At 41.2% G+C, this 18708-nt stretch overlaps 4 protein-coding genes across 5 annotated transcripts; 2 read left to right on the top strand and 2 right to left on the bottom strand.

Annotated features, from left to right (window-relative positions):
- Position 1: 1 nt before the first annotated feature.
- On the top strand, positions 2-2132 carry LOC106744404 (ras-related protein Rab-10). The gene is made up of 5 exons (XM_014619158.1): positions 2-154; positions 830-890; positions 974-1112; positions 1214-1303; positions 1405-2132. The coding sequence occupies exons 1-5, from the start codon at positions 28-30 to the stop codon at positions 1588-1590; spliced, it is 603 nt and encodes a 200-aa protein (XP_014474644.1). The 5' UTR covers positions 2-27; the 3' UTR covers positions 1591-2132.
- A 255-nt stretch (positions 2133-2387) lies between these two features.
- LOC106744450 (protein lifeguard 1-like) lies at positions 2388-10578 on the bottom strand. Of its 2 annotated transcripts, none has more exons than XM_014619247.1 (6): positions 10494-10578; positions 8545-8615; positions 7729-7872; positions 7016-7202; positions 4892-5162; positions 2388-4772 (listed from the first exon to the last, which is right to left on the bottom strand). In XM_014619247.1, the coding sequence occupies exons 2-6, from the start codon at positions 8594-8596 to the stop codon at positions 4413-4415; spliced, it is 1014 nt and encodes a 337-aa protein (XP_014474733.1). In that variant the 5' UTR covers positions 8597-8615; positions 10494-10578; the 3' UTR covers positions 2388-4412. The 2 variants fall into 2 exon arrangements, with proteins under 2 accessions (XP_014474733.1, XP_014474734.1); XM_014619248.1 differs by lacking the exon at positions 10494-10578 and adding an exon at positions 9719-10419.
- An 871-nt stretch (positions 10579-11449) lies between these two features.
- Positions 11450-16076, top strand: LOC106744449 (cirhin). The gene is made up of 4 exons (XM_014619246.1): positions 11450-11840; positions 11965-13504; positions 15380-15694; positions 15815-16076. Exons 1-4 carry the CDS (start codon positions 11737-11739, stop codon positions 15929-15931), a joined length of 2076 nt encoding a protein of 691 aa, XP_014474732.1. The 5' UTR covers positions 11450-11736; the 3' UTR covers positions 15932-16076.
- A 136-nt stretch (positions 16077-16212) lies between these two features.
- Positions 16213-18361, bottom strand: LOC106744358. The gene is made up of 3 exons (XM_014619042.1): positions 18249-18361; positions 17055-17139; positions 16213-16915 (listed from the first exon to the last, which is right to left on the bottom strand). The coding sequence occupies exons 1-3, from the start codon at positions 18359-18361 to the stop codon at positions 16634-16636; spliced, it is 480 nt and encodes a 159-aa protein (XP_014474528.1). The 3' UTR covers positions 16213-16633.
- Positions 18362-18708: the final 347 nt, after the last annotated feature.

Genomic DNA, 18708 nt, shown 5'->3' with positions numbered 1-18708 from the left:
TCCACCTCTCGGACGCGGAACGGCGAAATGGCGAAGAAGACGTACGACCTGCTGTTCAAACTGCTGCTCATCGGCGACTCCGGCGTCGGCAAGACCTGCATTCTGTTCCGCTTCTCGGACGATGCCTTTTCCACCACGTTCATTTCGACGATAGGTGAGAAAGGGACGGAGAGAGCGCGAGAGAGAGGGAGAGAAGACGCGCTTCTTCTGTCTCTCCCTCTCTTTCTTTCTCTCGCTCGCGGCTCGCCTTCCTCTGTCTCTCCCGGCGGATTAGGTTAGAACACTCGGGTGCTTGGCCGGATCGAGAGGAAACGAAGTCCTCGTCGATCGCGTCGAACGCATCCCGCGATAAAACCGCTCCCGAGTGCACGCACACATGCACACTCGCGTCTTGCCGGGGCGCAATTACGAGCGTGTTTCTTCGCGAGGAAAAAAAAAAGTAACCGCTGTACTTTGCCGGAGCAAGGCCTCCCGCGGGCTCTCGCATGTCGGTCGCGAAAACTCGCCTTGTAATCCGTCGCGGCGGATTTCACGCACACTGCGTCCTTCGATGAATAACGATATCCTTGTAACAGATTACACGTGTAAATTGTATCTCTTTTTCTCTTCTACTTCTCTCGTTAATATCTATATCTCTTTAGTCATATATATATATATATATTAATTTATTTATTTATTTATTTATTTATTAAATTATCTATGTATTTATTTACTTACTTACATTTTGTCAAAAGTTTTTCTAAACTTCTGACTCACTGACTAGACACGTTTATGATATGTTCTCTTATTTGATAAAAGCATAATTGTAAGAGAATACTTTTGTAAATAGGTATCGACTTCAAAATTAAGACAGTGGAATTAAGAGGAAAGAAAATCAAATTACAGATATGGTATGTTGTCGTGTAGGAAGGACGCTTAAACATGCATGCACTTTAGAAGAGGCACCGATGTCTGTATGCTTGTTTATTTGCAGGGACACAGCTGGGCAGGAGAGATTTCACACTATTACAACATCGTATTACAGAGGAGCAATGGGCATTATGCTTGTGTATGACATTACCAATGAGAAAACGTTTGAAAATATTGTGAAATGGTTGAGAAATATCGATGAGGTACGTGTAATACAATGCACGGCTTGTTGCCATCTCTGAGAGTCACAGTGCATAAAGGTATAACAATTGTAAATATTGGTAATATAAAATACTGCCCACAGCACGCGAATGAAGATGTGGAGAAGATGATACTAGGAAATAAGAGCGACATGGAAGATAAACGCGTTGTTAGCACTGAAAAGGGAGAGGCGGTAAGTATTTAATTAATCATTGACACACCTGATTGCCTCATTATTATATCTTCGACAAGATCTACTCGGTCGTGATCAATGGGAAATTTTCCTTTTCACAGATAGCGAGAGAGCACGGCATTAGATTTATGGAGACTTCCGCGAAGGCGAATATTAACATTGATCGAGCATTTAGCGAGTTGGCGGAAGCGATATTGGACAAAACACATGGCAAGGAACCACAAGACGCGCCCGACAGAGTGACGGTTGATCGAAGGGTAGAGCGAAGTTCGAACCGGTGCTGCTAATTTTATATGTATATTATTTATTTTAACGGCGCATAAACGAACTATATATCAGCTCGTGCCACTTGGAATAGAGTCCTCGATAGATTTAGAGCGTAATTCAAAGCATAATAACATAATTAAACACCTCACGACACTGCCTGAGTTATAATCCAGTCTCACGCATATAATCTGCTCCGGCAAAAGTACATTTTTCTATGCTGTAATTGAAAAACAGAGAAGTAAAATTGTCATTAACAAAAAAAAAAAAACTTATAAGAGGAACATGATTGCACATTGGAATCAACACGTGAAAGTTACGATCTTTGATTTTTTTTTCTATATCTGCGTCTAAATGTCAGCAAAACAAGTTTATAACAATACGGGCGCTTTTCCATGCATATGTAATTGTATCTATAATTGTATCTGTGGCATATAAGCGAATTCGAGGTTTCGTTAATTTATACAGAATGCTATTCGTTTAAACGATCAAACCACTAATATGTTCGGTGGTAGAAGTGAGAGAAACAAATTTTATTAATAAATTCTTAAGGTGTTTAATTCCATTTCTTATCGATGTTAAGGTTTTTTCGTATTAACCAAAAGGGCAATTTGAAATAGAAAATTACATATTATTATATTATATAATATAATATATAATAATATAATAATATATAATAATTTATTAATATTAATGTATTAATATATGTATATTAATATATTAATATTATATATCATAATATATTACTATTATTATATATAATTTCCTTTGTTTTATCATAACTTTTTAATAAAACATTTTTAGATCTATATATAACGTTTTTTTTTTTCCTTATCTCTATTTATAGAGCGTATTCGTAGAGTTTGATCGTTTAAAAGGGAAGACGCCCTGTATATGCAGGTGGGTAAAGGTAACTCTGCAAGTTTCGCCGATGACCTTCACGTTTCACGCGTAACACTACTTGCATCGTTGCACGAACAAGGAATTAGGAGAACATATTGTTTGTTATGAGGCTGCAATTTGTTACCAAGTTGAGTGGTGTGAGTACAAGCGTCGGCTTTAATCTTGAAGAAAAAAAAAATGAAACGATGAAAAAAACATCTTTTCAAAGAACATTAAATGCTTTTCCTATATGGACAACCGCACCACACATGCTTATTTGTATGTTAAGTTAAGGTGAGAAAGCTTGAAGCCAAAAGCTTTAATCGTTTTGTGTAAGGCCAATATTTACTACAAATATAAATATTCACAATTTCGAAATCATCATCTTAATTCCTTACACTACATACTCATACACATAGATGTACACAGATTGGGAGGGTAACGCCGTTATTCGTGAAGCTGTTATTGTTACTTTTTTTTTCCAATAAACGACTTGGCGTTATCGTATTTCCTTAGATAACGATAACTAAATATAAATAATTTTATATTTTTTGCCAAAAGAATATAAAGAAGCTTCCAAAAAACTTGGCGAGGTAAATTACGCAAATTACAATGACCCATTATTTCTTTGAATAACGATAACAAAACCGAATAACGAGTTACTTTGAAGAGCAACTTCCTCTCAAATTTAAATATATATTCATATAAGTAACGTGAGAAAAAAATATATATATACGAGTCTGCGTGTTTCTAGATGGAAAATCGTGGATATCTACATATATATATATATATATAATTGCTAATTGAACATAAACACTTCATATACAAAGGTTCGAGGTAGCAGCACGCTACGTATATGGCTCGGATTACAGGATTTTTTGCGTGTCGTTTTTTGCACTTGGCTAGCTTAATGATAACAGGCATCGGTGGTAAATGATCTTCTAATTATTTCCTTCGAAGCATATCTGATACGACGATCGTGAATGCCGTCTCTGTGCGTTGCATAACGAACTTCACACGTGGACTAAGAATTTTGCCTTATCATGCGCTAGAGTATGTTGACGTTCTACGTCAACGTGCTGATCGAGAAAGATCGCGGCTCGTACACGTTATCAGCCGGTATCGAAGAACAAAGGATCCGAAAAGTACTGGAGAATAATTGTATGTTTTATTATTCAAACATGAACAAAGAATAAACACAATTTCAACTTTCTAGGTATATGTGTGTATATTAATAACCGATGTATATGATAAAATTGTCGTTTGGGTTTCTGGAGTTTTATAGCCGATACAATATACTATACAACTAATGCCGGGCTTATATCGTACTAAAACATGTAATATACATTTATAATATTAATTATATATATTAATAGTTCCTTTCAATAGTTTTAATTAGACATATACACTTATTGATCACACTGAAAAGTCTCAGAAAAAAAGGTACATCCAAAAAAATAAGGTGATTGATGGTCTGACTGACGGTTGCTCAAAGAAACAATTGCGACGGTACGTATCTATATTAATCAAAAAGACACTGCAAAAAAAGTCCAAACGATTGTCGACGATAACAATAATATAACTGTTACGGCATATTATATGTTATTTTAGCGGTTGTTAGAATTTACATCAGGTCCCTGCCCGAGACAACAAGAGATATTTTGTAATATGTCTTATTGGACTAGACAAGACTTTGAATCCAAGCGTGCTGCTCGTGTACATTAATCTTTGAAAACTTGTAAAAGTTATCACTTCGTAGAAATGAAAGTCTCGCCAATACTGCTTCTTTACACTTGACTCATTCGTTCGCCTACAATGTGCTCTCGCGACGGCGACGGCGAGGATGACGACGACGACGACCTTTGCTGCGGAGAGCCAGAGCAGGACGGCGATAAATAAAAGCTGGCTGTGTATTTCCTCGATTATAACACAACTGAGTCAGGAATATTGGAACTGACAGCGATTAGTCTCGCGAAGCGCCGATAATAGTTAGAATGTAGAGGAAGATGTTGATAACATCTAGGTAAAGGCTCAGCGCGGCGAAGATGTACTCTTCCGGGGAGACAGTGTACTTGTGTTTGCCTCCTATCATCAACTGCGTGTCGTAGATCAAGTAAACGGAGAATACTAGGGCGCCGAGCGACGCGTAAACCAGCGTCATGATCTTTCCGGGAATGAATATTGCGATTATGCCGAAGATAATTAAGATGAGCAGAGCGACAAAGAGAACAGTGTGCAGCCCGGTAAAGTCGATCTTCGTCTGGAATGCGAATATTGTCAAGCCCAGACAAATCGCCGCGGTGATCCCGACAGCCATCAAGACCTGCAAAATCGTTGAGTATGAATACACAAAGTTTTTCACCTTCCTTGCTGGCCTAAATAATCTGTACTGTAACGCGAGATTCACGATGCGTCGTCCGAATCCGGTTTCGATCAACCTACCGCATCAGAATCGTAGCTCGAGGCAGCCGTGGCCAATAGAAAGGCCTCTGCCACCGTGAACAGGAATAGGAATATGAAGTTCATCGGGGACTTGCGTCTTACGTTGGTACAGCAAGCCATACATATAATCAGGACGAAGGTCACAACCAAGCAGACCCAGAACAATTCTGTGTGTTTATGTACCCATTCTTTCGTTGGTTTATGGTAGACGAACAACGTGATCATACCGAGCGTGATGAGCAGCTGGCACATCAGGATGCTGTATACTTTCCTAAAATAAGAAGAAAATGAATATACGTGGAGTCGTGTATAGTATGCTTGCGTGTGTGCGTACGTATACACAGAAAGAAAATGAACCCCTTGACATACAAATAAAACGAAATTTGATGCGATTTTGTCTATCGGTACTGTTGAGAAGGGGGAAGCATCTTGAACATTCTAAACAAAACAGAATTGACGTACAAGTGAAATAATTGAATAATCGAATAATATACTGCACGGCGTCCACGGGAGACAGTTCTTGACGTCTCGGAAACGTCAAAGTCTACAATGGCGTATGAAATGAATGACGTTTACCAGACGTCATTGTATGTCAAGGGGTTAATAACAATTCAAGACTCATAAGCAAGAATATATAATTTTACATAAGGATAAAACTTGCTCTTACATGAAGAAATTCTATATAATTCCGCTAAAAATATATTTATGTTTATTCTAGAATAATCTTCCTGAATTGAAAGGAAAAAATTGTTCTTGCGTATAACAAGAATATATTTTTGGAATTATATAGAATTTCTTCATGTAAGAGCAAGTTTTATCCTTATGTAAAATTATATATTCTTACTTATATATAAGAATAAGAATCTTAAATTAATACTATTGAATTATACTATTTTTTTTATTTATTATTATTTCTATTGAATATTTAACAGTTATTAAATAGTTATTAATGTGTTGATTTATGATATCAAATTAACAAGAAATTGGCGTATTCAAATGTGACGATAGCTAATCGCTGTTATTATACCCAAGATATCTAATACAAATGCAAATACATGTAAGATGTATAAAAAGTACCGGGACTCGAATATATTTTGAAAGTAACAAACAAAGAAGAAAGTTTAAATATATGGGGTTAATATATGAGGTTGACCCCTAATGGTCATACAAAGGTTAACTTGTTTTTTTATGTAAAAATTAAATGTGGTAAATTAAGGATGAAAATTTTTTGCTAGTAAAGGGATCAGAAGATGATCCAGTCGATGAAGGCAAGATCAGTTAGCCAATCCAATTAATGAAAGCAAGACACATGAATGACTCAGCCGATGAAGGCAAGGTTAATTAGCCAACCCAGCTAATGAAAGCAAGACATCTAAACATAGAATTTTCTGTTTTCTTTTCATTTCTGGAATCAAAAATAAGGGTTCCTATTAAAAAATTTCAAGTTGATCTTGAAATGACCTCTAAATTGACCTCTATGCTAAGGCCAAGGTCATCATCAGATGCTCCTCTTTAAACCCTACAAATTTCGTATTTAAACTTCCTTTTTTTATTCGTTACTTTCTGAGATATTCTGGGGTTCCGGTATTTTTTATACGTTCTGTTTAAATATCTAGAATTTGAACATTTAAGACTGAATGTCATATTAAATTTTGCAAAGCAATTTTTCTATGCGTATACAGAATGTTCCACATCAACATGGATAAACAAACCTTCGTGAGGGTACAGAACGGAGGTAGGTAAATAGAAAAGTCCTCTACTATTTTGCAAACAACACGCAAAATTTCGCGTTATTAATTATTGAAAATGGCCGTGTACAGAGGCTTCTTTAATTAATACCTGAAAAATTCATGTGTGTTATTTGTAAAATGCTACAGGACTTTTTTGTTCAGAATTACCTAATCTACAAATATATGACAGCTGTTGTACCTAGTGACAAACATCAGTATATTAAACCTTGAACCTGTCGTAAATTTTTATTAATTGAAAAAACTTCTACTCTTCTCAACCCATTCTACGCCCTTACTAAGTTTGTCCATGTTGGCTGGGACACCTTATATATATATATACATTAGACACACCAAGATGTACCGAACGCCAAGAGCGTTCGCGATATGCTCTTACCTGATGAAGCCATTCCTGATAGTCTTATCGTTAAACTCGAACCCCTTGACCTCATCTTGCAGAGGATCCTCCGCATAACCGGACCCGTACATTCCTGACTGAACTGGCTGCGATCCGAAATCCGGACCAACTGGTGGCGGTGTTTGACCGTAGGGTGGAATACCCGGCGGTGGTATGAATCCCGGACCTGTGGCGAAAATAACAGAGCTGAATGAGCAACCGGATAACGCGATCGAAGAATGAAAGCATCGGCATATAATACTGGACGGAGCATGCGACAAGATTTCTCTGATCTTTCGTATTGAGAGACCTAGGAAGAGAGAGCTAGATGTGTAGGCACGGATCTCTCTGCTCTCATTGGTTGAATTTTGTCGAAGGGAAACAGTATTGTATTTTTTAAAATTGGGAACACTCTTGACATTACTATATACAAGTGATATACGTTATATACTCTATAAGCATTTTTACGTTTCAACTTTTCCTTCTTTTTTTATATCCTTGTATCCTATATTCTTAAATATATTATAAAAAAAATTAGTTAAAATGAAAGAATTACAAATGCCTCATGGCCCCGTTGCTCTATGAGCCGCTCCTACCCACACATCGTCCTGTCTCTTTCTACATCTGTCAGTCACGATTTCGGCCCAATGCTCCATCCAGTATCATATGTCGACGGATGAAAGGATCGTTCACGTATCACGGAGAAATCATACCTGGAGGCCCTCCTCCGGAGTAAGGCGGCGGGTAACCCGGATTATAACTCTCCTGGGGCGGATATCCGGGATTCGGCGGGTAACCAGGATTCGGTGGGTAGCCGGGATTCGGCGGGTAGCCGGGATTCTGCGGGGGATAATTACCTGCACAGTCAGATTTCGGCAACGTAAGTGTCGACGTTGCAGCGCGTACACGCAGCGTGTAAGAAACCTCGATCGCAAGCAGTAACAACTCGAACGTCTGTGCACTAACAGCAGCCACTACGTTTCTTTTTTTTTCTTTTTCTTTTATAGTGCGTGTCTTATGCTGTTTTGTGACAATCAACTTTTCACGATTGTGTGCAGCGGTAAAAATGTTGGCCCCGCGAGCTCTATGCTCGGGCACGAGAAACTCCCGTCGTGATATGTTTACGCATGGATACGTTACGTGAGCGTGTTGTATCGTGTGAATCGAGTGCAATCTCGTCGCCAGAGCGACATCGATCGGTATATCCTACTGTCAACGCGATTTCATTCTACAGATATAATACCGACTCACTAATGATGTTGTTTGCTCCCGAGATGTCAGTTGGAAGAGAGAAAAAAAACCAATCGTTGTCACAACGTGCTTTGAAATATTACATGGAACGATTATATGGAATATATACATATATATATATATATTTTTTTTTTCAAGCAAACGATATACGATGCTTATTGCTGGCCGAGTGGACCGGTAATGGACGAGTTTATAAACGGTATATAAAAGATAACAAGATGAAAGATATAACAATATAAGAAATATATTATTGATAACAGAAAGAAAAAGATCAGAACCTTGTTGCCCCGGATAGAACCCCGCACCAGGTGTGCTTTGCCAAGTAGTCATCTTTTTGGTTTTGTTTTAGCTGAAAAAAAACCCTATCGTTATGACCGGCTCTCACTTGGGGGTTTAAACGACGTCCGGTTCGAAGCCGCAACGCACGGCGTGCCTTAAAAAATGTAACATTATATAACATTATTATGAGGGGGAGGGGAAAAACACGTCACACACCACTGCAATGTAAAAGCAATAAAAATACAAACTTGTATCGTAATCTTTACTGAGTACTCAGTAATCTTACTGAGAAGTGTATCTTATAATTAAATATATCTTACACATACGCATTCCAGCAAAAAAAGACGAGCGCCTGAAATATGTTAAAAGCATGGTAATCTGTTGCTTTAGAAATTCTTCAGCGATGCTTCCGTTTTACAGTCGATCACAGAACAATTGCAACACTATCTTGTTGATAAACTTCGGAACGCATTCCGCGTCCGATAAAAGAATTCGTCTTTCAGTCGTTCTTAGGAGATGCACTCTCCTATCGGATACGAAATGCGTTGCGAAAACTAAACGAAAAGAAGTGTCGTAACCGTCTTGCGATCGATCGTACGGAAAGGAGTAACGAGCGAGAAACGAAAAGAGAAAGAAAACGGCACGGGCGAAAACGCTAGACGCAGATAATCGGGTAAGTTCGCGGTTTATTTGTCCAATGAATCATGGACGAGCATCTGGAAAACAAAAGAGCAACAAAATCCTTACGCGCATTCACACGCGAATTTAGATTTTAAAAACACTCAGGTATTATCTTATCTACATTATCTCGGCGGTCAGATTCGGAGAAGTATATCGTCAAATTGAATCGATTATCAGACAAATTATCTTATTACGCACGAATTAGTAATAATAGACGGTGACGCATTAGTATATTCGTGTGTTGTCGATTTGACTTGCTGTGAAGAAAAGAAGGGAGAAAAGCGATTTCATGGTATAGACACGTTCGAGAAAAGTCGAGTGTTCGTCGAACCGCGATTGCTCCACTTTGCAAAACAAATGATGATTCGGTATTTACAAGCAAGCGGTTACGACGCGAGCGGAGGCGGACAGATATGTAATTATTCTCGGGAAAACCCAACAATGTTAATATCGTCGATGCGAAATCGCGCATGAAACGTGCATCGAAAATACCTGCACGCTGTCGAGTTTCCCCGCGCGTCTATAGTACGTCTTCGCAAGCTCTCGCACCTTCATCCAGCCGTTTTCTTTCCACGGCGCTATTATCGCGATAACGCGATATCTCGTCGAGATTATCGTCCGGCAATCGTGATACTTGGGTGTGAAAACTTCGCGTGTATGTACGTGAGCGCGCGCGTGCACACGCACACACCTGTGCACGATCCGTCTGCGTGTATTCACGCCACACGAACAGTGGTTAAGATGTGTGCGTGCCGAGAATGATGCTTCATCGTGGCGGCATCGAAGCTCGGCGGGAACGGGAGGCGTAAGAAGAAATACAAATGAAAGGAGGAACAGTGTCGGCAAATCTGACGATTAGAAAATCCGGGACTACGTGGGAGACTACGCGGAGAAAGCTTTTCGCTTGCCAAGCGTCGGCTGCCGCAAGGTCGAGCTTATATTATCGGCTCGTGCAAGTTCGAAAGTGATTACAGGCCCGCCGGACGGCCAACGAGCCGCTGTCACGCGAAACTGCGCTCTCGTTCCGCACGCGAATGTCAAGCGCGCGCGACGAACGAGGTCGTGGCGACTTCACCGCGACGAGCGAGAAAGAGACAGAGGCTCGCGCGGGCGTTCGCAACGAGGCGTCGCCGGACCGATCGGACACGTTGCGCGGCTTTCGACACGTCAATCCGATGCGTCACTTTGTCCTTTCTGGAAATAGTCGTAATCGATAATCGTGCCCGCGCGCGGAGCCGAGTTATTGCGATGCGGAAGTGTGATTTACCTCGGAACTCGCGGCCCTGTTTTCGACGAGACGACGTCCACCGATGGGTCGACGAGCGAGAAACAGCACGCAGCTCGTGGAACGCGAAACGCCTATTTATTCTCCGCCGTTGATCGAACGACGACAACGCAATCGCACGTAATGCACACACACACACACAGGCGCGCGCGCGCACGATCGGATGCCTGATGCACCGTTCGATGACGACGACCAACTTGCTTTCGACCGAAGTGCGCCGCCGAAATCGAGCGACGTGAAGTGGACCGATCTTCCGGGTTATGCGGTTCCAAAGCGCGTGCGCCTGTTGTCTCCGTCTCCCTCCCACCCATGCAGCTGTCTCATATGTCCCGCGCGAAAATCTTTGTTTCCCCGAGTCTTTTTCTGAGAAAGACAGTCGAATGGACGGATGGACAGGTGGTTCTGAGAAGACAGCGGTCACGGCCAGCTGCAAACGCGAGAATACGGGGTAGTTTCTATCCAAGCCTTCAATTCGGCTTTACTTTGGGGAGGAGCGAATGTGGTGTTTCCGTTAGAAGTGAAGTAGCGGCGAAGATAAGTCGCATTTTCATTGACTTCGGGGCCGGTTGTTCTCACATGGAAATAAACTACAAGAATACTAGTTCTTACCGAAAAACGGCGTGTTGATTGGCTACCGCGCGAATTTCCGCCGCCCGGCGCAAGCGTTGCCGCATCCTGTGGGCAGAAGCGATTAGAGCAAGACAAAATATATTTGTTTCACTTTAACTGCACTAGTTCAGCAGTGTAGCTAAAAGGAGCAGACCACATCTGAAAACTAGTACCTAGATGTCCCAAACGTTGAGGAGATTTCAGCCAGCGGCACGCGATGCTTGTTACGTGCTGAATAAAACTGCGTTCTGATTGGTGCATTGCCAAAAATGACAATCCATCAAAACGCCAGTATTTCCACCCAGCAAACATCGTATGCCGCTGATTTGATTCCGCTGCTTTCTCGTGTAATCCTCCTCCATTCCGTTGCATCGAATTGATAAGCTAAGATTCCTTTAATATCCCTTTCACGGAGTAGATAGTGATGGAGACGTACCCTAAGGATGTCCGCAGCCAAAATTGAGAACTAGATGTCCTCCCAGCTTCTTTCAGCCATTCAAGAGAACGAAACGGAACTCCGTTTCTACTGGCCACGTGCGTGCTGGCATGGTCATGTTTAAAAGTCAATCACATATGAAATTATATCTCTTAATAACAAACGAAAGAATACTCAATTATGGGTTCATATCAAATACACAACATCAGGTTTTATAATCCTGAACCGAAATCCGTCACTTGCATGTCTCATGAGCCAAAGACAAAGAAATTGGCTCTTGCGAGGTTAGTACATCGGTATTTGTATTATTTATTATTATCGATATTTATTGTTATTAATATCACTTAACAATCGTGTACGCAGTTATATATATATATATATATATATCTCTCTTAATCTTCATTTAAGGAACGATAATTCTATAGAAGTATGGAATGTTATGAATGCGCCGTTCGTCGAGTGCACTATAGCCGGTTCTAAAGAAAACTTCGTGGAAAGCATACTCTGGATCGGCTCCAGGCTATTCTCAAGCAGCCTGCATGGCGCAGTGGTGGAGTACAACTTATCGACCCTGAGGATCAAATGCAAGGTTATGGTTATAGGAGGCACAGCCTGGTGCATGGATGTGAATCATGAGAAGAGCCGTTTGGCTGTCGGCACGGAGGAAGGATACATCAATATCTTCACAGTAGACGACGAGAAACTGATTTACGAGAGGATATTCGACAAGCAAAAGGGCAGGATTCTGTGCATCAAGTGGGACAATACAGGTGAAATGATTTACACAGGCTCCGTGGATACCATCAGGGTGTGGAGCGCTGTGTCTGGTCATGCGATACACAAAATGACGACTTTCAGGAATAAGATTAAGAGAGAGACGATAGTCTGGTGTCTGGCGGTCACCGATGAAAACGTCATCGTTTCCGGCGACTCGCAGGGTTTCCTGTGCTTCTGGGATCCCAACCTAGGAGTGATGATCGAGTCCCACGAGAGTCACACGGCTGATATACTGGCCATCGCACTGTCTCAGGACAAGTCGGTTGTGTATTGCACAGGCGTGGACCCAGTTGTTAGGACCTTCTGCAAAGTCTCGCTGAAATCCAGCGGGAAGTTTCAGTGGGTGAGAGGGATCGAGAGGAGGCTGCACGTCCACGACGTCCGGGCGCTCGTGGAGAGCAACGGCAAGCTCTACTCGGCCGGAGTGGACGGATACTTGGCTGTTTCCAGTTATCCGCCGAAGAATCTCGTCAAGTATCCTCCTTTGCTGCAAGTGACTTGCGCCGCGACCTGCCGGAAGAGCAGGTGTATCTTGCTGCGGTATTCGAACTATCTAGAACTCTGGAGGTTGGGTTCAGTTGCTAAGGACCAATCGAACGTTGACGGCCAGTCTGTGGAATATGAATTGGACGAAGAGCCTATCAAGTTGCTGCGATTAGACATGCAGGAGGACGAGAGCATAATCTCTTACGCCATCAACAAGGACTCCAAGACGATCGTGTACTCGACGGACACTCACGTGAAGGTCTTCAACTTCGACGTGATTCAGGGGGACGCGCAACTGACCGCCAACGACACCGACTTGCCCATGCAACGGGTACAAAAGATGCTGTTCAGTCCGAACGGCAAACTGCTCGTGACGATCAACAACAACGGCAGCGAGAACACCGTGACGTTGTTCCGCGTGGAGAAGAAGAGCCTGAGACAATTGGGCTCCTTCCAGACGACGAGGGAGTCCATTTCGAATGTCGGCCTGGTCTGCTTCTCGCCGGACAGCAAGTACCTCGTGTGCGCGGACCGGCAGTGCAGAATAGCCATTTACTTCATCGGCGATGGCGTCGCGCCCGAGTCGCTCAAGGCGTGGCAATTACCGAAGTACAGTTGCCCACCGACGGCGATGGCGGTGCGGAAGGAGACGCTTAATCTGGTCATAGTGTATTCCGATCACAAGGTGAGACAGAGAGAGAGAGAGAGAGGAGGTATCAACAGAGGAATAAAGAGGAGGAAGTAACTGCCGTAAAGTAACGCGCCTCGACGATTTAAATTACGCGATGCACGGCGCGACCCCGTCGGACATTATACAACGACGTTAAAATAATAGCCACGAACGCCGAATAACGCGCGATCGTAAAGCACGGCGTACAACAACGTTTAATGACCCGAACGGTAAGGAAAAAAAACTCGCGCGTTAGCGCGGCTTCATCCTTGCGCGACGTTACGCGTAATTGCCTCTATAAACTCGTTATTGAGTCATCCGTCGATGCGGACTCTATGAAGCCTTGCGCTTTATTATCTCGGGATGTCGCGACGTCAAGTTGTCGAGAAGCGTGACGGTTGCGTTAACAAGGAGATTGTACTGGAGGCTACGTTAACGCTGTTCCTTATAGTGTATAGTGCCATCGAAAATTTCCAATCGGGAGCATCGTTTGCGCATCATGACTGCTGATAATCCGATGAATCGGCGAACGATTCTCCAAAATAGCAATCACGACGTATAAATATTTAAAAATAACGCGTCTGATTTTGGAAATGTCCATTACTATTGGGGGCACCCATAAGTAGTGTCGTTTTTTTTTTTTCAGATTGAATGAATATCCACTATGAGGTTTTGAATCCCAATGAAACCATAACTGCTGAATATTATTGTACACAGTTTGACAGACTGAACATCGCCTTACTTCAAAAATATCCAAGGCCGATTGATTGAGAGGGTGTCATTCTCCAGTATCAAAAAGTGACATTACTTATGGGCATTTTTATGTTACTTTGCCTAGGGAGTGGGACAGCGTTAATGACACTAAGATACATTCTAACTGGAAGAAGTACTGGACCTCGAAAAGCGAAGCCGACAAAGAAACTAACTTTAGGCCATCCTCTCTTTATTATACGTGTATACGTCGTTCATTTTAGAAAGAGATAGGTAGAGGTACAAATAAGAGATAGGTGGCCCTAGATATCTGTCTGTCTTAGGTTTTCCGTCCATAGACGTCATATGTGGCAGTGCCTCTTATAGTAGACTTATATTCCAGTGATTAATGGAGTCTGTTGTACAGAAGACTATTAATGCCGTCCTATTTGCCGTCCCAAATTCCATCGAAAATTTTTAATCAGAGGCATTATGAGCAAATACTCGTACATCATAATTGTTGAGAATTTGATGAATTGTCAACGATATTCCAAAGCAGCAGTCATGATATACAAATATTCAAAAATAACACGCCTAATTGGCAATTTTTAACGTTACTATACTCAGGGATAGCTTTAACGGAATCTTCTATATGATGTCGGTTGAATGTCATGAGCTGAAGTTATGCTTTTTTTTTTTAGCTGCACCAGTGCTGCACTAGAACTTTGTTTTTTTTTTTCCAACATTGGTTGCTTGCTTCACTTTAAAGGCAAAAAGTACAATCTAATTCAGCTAAAAAATAAACCTCTTAGGGCTGCGTTCCGAAACCGTAGTCGACAGGTAGAATACCATTTAATTAACCAATCCTGATAAAAAAAATTTTGCTTTTCTTGTTCTGATCGATCAATTTAATGCTATTCCAACTGTCGATTGCGGTTTTGGAACACCACTTAGGCCTGTTTTTCTCAACTAGTACTACATTAGAACTTCGTTTTTTTTTCCTCAACATTAGCTCGCATATTTGTTTCGCTCTAACGGCAAAAAGTGCAACTCGGTTAAAAAGAACAGACCTATCGTCAAAGTCGACTCTTCCCATCGAGCATGATCGACGGTGCTAGTCTTTAAGGTCCACCGAAACATATCCTTTTAACCCCGTTAATCGTAAAAAACGAGAAATAAGTCAAACGAATTAACTTTCAGATCGTCGAATACAATATACCGCGCAGGCAGTACACCGAGTTCTCCAACAACTTGCAAAGCCGCCTACCGAAACAGTGGTTGGCGCGTCAATACCCGATTATGAACATCATATTTGATCCGCACAATGAGAACATCATCATAATGCAGGACGACTCAGGCATGTACGTTATCAATAAGAACAGCGAGTCGCCTCCGGAGAAGGAGAGGAAGAAGATCCTGAGGCGCGAAAACGGCGAGTGTACGGAGGACAGCAATTCAATGTCAATGTCAAGCTGGCAAGTTCAACACGCATTCCGGGTCATCAAGAAGTACAAGGTAAAAACGTTGATTAATTTGAAACAATTTCGTCCGGAGCGATTAATTAACAGCGTTAATTAACCGAGAGAGAAAGAGAGAGAGAGAGAGAAAATGTTATTGTGGTTTTGTTGGTTGCAGCATCTCGTCTACTTAAATTGGCTAAACGACGAGGAATTGGTCTCGGTGGAGGTGAACCCAATCTCGTTGGCCGAGAAATTACCACCCACGCTGAAGCAGAAATTCTTCGGCATATAAACATTGTACACGTAATATACAGTACAGTTACACGTACAGTATACGGTACAGTAATATGCAGTTTTAATATTCGATTTAATAAAATCTCTTTTATATGTACATATCTTACATATACATATATCTTATAAAAGTCTTAGATGTCTTATAGAAGATCTTATATGTGTATGTATATATATATATATATATATATTATATATATTTCTTATAGAAATTGCTTTTTTATGATACCCGGCCCTCGAGAAGACGAAGCGCTTATTTCGATCTTTCCTTCAAATATGCAGATACGCTCGTTTCATTTAGAAAAAGCATGGTAAACATTAAAGATACAGCTAAAGGACCCACCTGCAATAGCAGCAATAGTAAGCTAATTGACCAATTAGATTCTCACGGTCCAAGAATAATCGACCGTGGTCGGTCAATTAGCTCACTACTTACATCTTACTGCATATTTTAGATCCGATCTATAATAGGTATTTTAAACCTTATGCCTTGAGAAATTGACTAATCACAGTTAATTATTCTCTTCACACTCGACTGTGATTGGTCAATTTCCTAAGGCTTAAAGTTTAAAACACCTATTGTAGACCAGGATTTACGACTATTGCAGACGGCTCTTAAAAACTCGAACGCACGATTACCGAAACGAAAAAATCACAATGACACGAATGATCTTCTTCCTTCTTCATGGATCATTGAGCAATCTCAACCGAGAAAGATGAACTTTTGTTGTTGCATCGCGCCTTGCAATTCTGGGTTATCCGTGGATGGCTCGATCGTCCACCTAGGCGAGACGTAGAGACGACCCGTGAACTCCAGGCTGTGTTCCGCGCGCGACGAGCGATGGCCGATGGCCGCGGATGACGTTTTGGGGACAGCTGGCGAGGCTTTCAAAGGAATCGGTGAACGTTCGACCGCGTCTTCCGGTGGATCACGCTTGAAAGTACCCAACGGAAGTGCCGCTTTTCTGCATTCTTCCATCAGCACCTACGGTCAGTGACACGGGACGCATTGAAATTCGTCTGCGGTCTGCAGCGCGCGCGGATGTTTCTCCGCGCTCGGCGGAGTTCTTTTTTCTCCCTTTTCTATTTTTTTTTTTCGTTCTTTCCCTCTCTTTTTAAGCTACCTCGTTGGAAAATTTCCCGGTCAGGTGCCCGTACTTGCGCGACCACGATCGTTGCGATGTTTTCTCGCGCAGGTTCGTTTCCTTGCTGACAAACAAATCGTGTTCGGGAGGAGTGAGCGTTATCGTTCACATGAATAACGTATATTTTAATAGTCGTTAGTTAAAACTCGCCTCAGGTGAGTGAGAAACTTAAATTTGAATTTGGAGTTAGATGTAAGTTTCCAGTTAAATTATGGTTACAAATACAATGTTGTAGATATTATATATTTTCAGATTCAAATAAAAAAGTCGAATGTAACTAAATTCAGATTTGAGTATATCGCGTGAGACAAGTTTAAAGTAATGACTATTAAATGGCCATAATTATGTAAGAAGGATCCAATCTACATGAAGTACGTTTCGAGAAAGATGAAGATAAAAATTTGATGCATGATTTAAAAAATATAAATAGCACTGAGGTTCTTCACAATCGCTCAAGGAGTCAAACATGATCCATTCTCTTCTCTTTAAGAGTACTCATTGACAAACTTAACCCTTTAAAAATAAGTCATACGCATTTAATAAAAAATGATACAATTAGTAGAAAATAAAAATTGTTTTTTAATTAAGTCAAAAATAGGCCATAATGAGCAAAACAGGTTAAGTGCTATATATTTATATATTTATAACAAAATTTAAATTCTACAAATAGAAGTTAACATAAATAGAGATTGCGTTTACAATCATTTAAATTATCATACGTTTCGATCTTAAATTGGACCCTCCTCAGTGGTGAAACAATAACATCTACAGTGTACAAACGCGCATAGACATACGCATAAAAGAAAGTCAAGTGATATAAAATTCGTCAAAACGCGGAGGCAGAGAGTGATACACATCAATATCAATTCACATCGAGAATAAACATAAAATCCATATAAAGCAGAACAATCAAGAGCGAAAAACATAAAGATTTTTACAATACAATGTATGCTGAGCTATATTTAAAAAGAAAAGTATTTATTGTTTTTTAATTAGTTTTAGGAATCCGTAAGATTTTGATCTTTTTGTTTTATGCAGAAAGACGTATAGACTATCCATTAGTAACAAAGATTCAAAAATCCGAATTTTGTGGATCCTTCTTGCACAACTACGGCCAATTAACGGACTCAAGTGTCATGCGCGAGAATTATCGAAAGAAATCGATGTATTTACCGAATATTGTCAGCGACCACTTCATTCTTGAACGCGATCCCGCGCGATTTCCCCATAGTGACCACCCTTTCGGTCACTTTCTTGCTTTCTTTGTTCTGCTTCTCCTCAGACATACGTCGCTTCTCCTCCGATATCCTTCTTTATAACGGGCGAGTTGCTCAATAATGAATCCGTCGGAAGCGTATGCGCGTTTGTTCGATGCCACGGCGCGTCGCTATAGTTATCCGCGGCTAATATCGAGAAAATTGTGACTCGCGCGCGCGTCTTCTGGAACGAGCACGAGACGGCCGCGCACTTTTTCACCCGCGTTTAAAACCTTGCGAATCGTGCCGTGAACCAAACACGTCGTGCGCAAAAAAATTCGCAAAACCCGGGAGAAAAAAGATCATATATGAAATTTGCCCTTATATGGCTATATATAATCGTGTGTGTTCGCAACGAAAAATATTGCTGTTTACAA

This window comes from Dinoponera quadriceps, unplaced genomic scaffold (genome assembly GCF_001313825.1).
Source record: "Dinoponera quadriceps isolate SergipeBrazil2010 unplaced genomic scaffold, ASM131382v1 scaffold777, whole genome shotgun sequence".
Taxonomy (NCBI): domain Eukaryota; kingdom Metazoa; phylum Arthropoda; class Insecta; order Hymenoptera; family Formicidae; genus Dinoponera; species Dinoponera quadriceps.
Note: the sequence above shows the minus strand (reverse complement) of the source record. Positions and strands in the feature narration are given on the sequence as shown.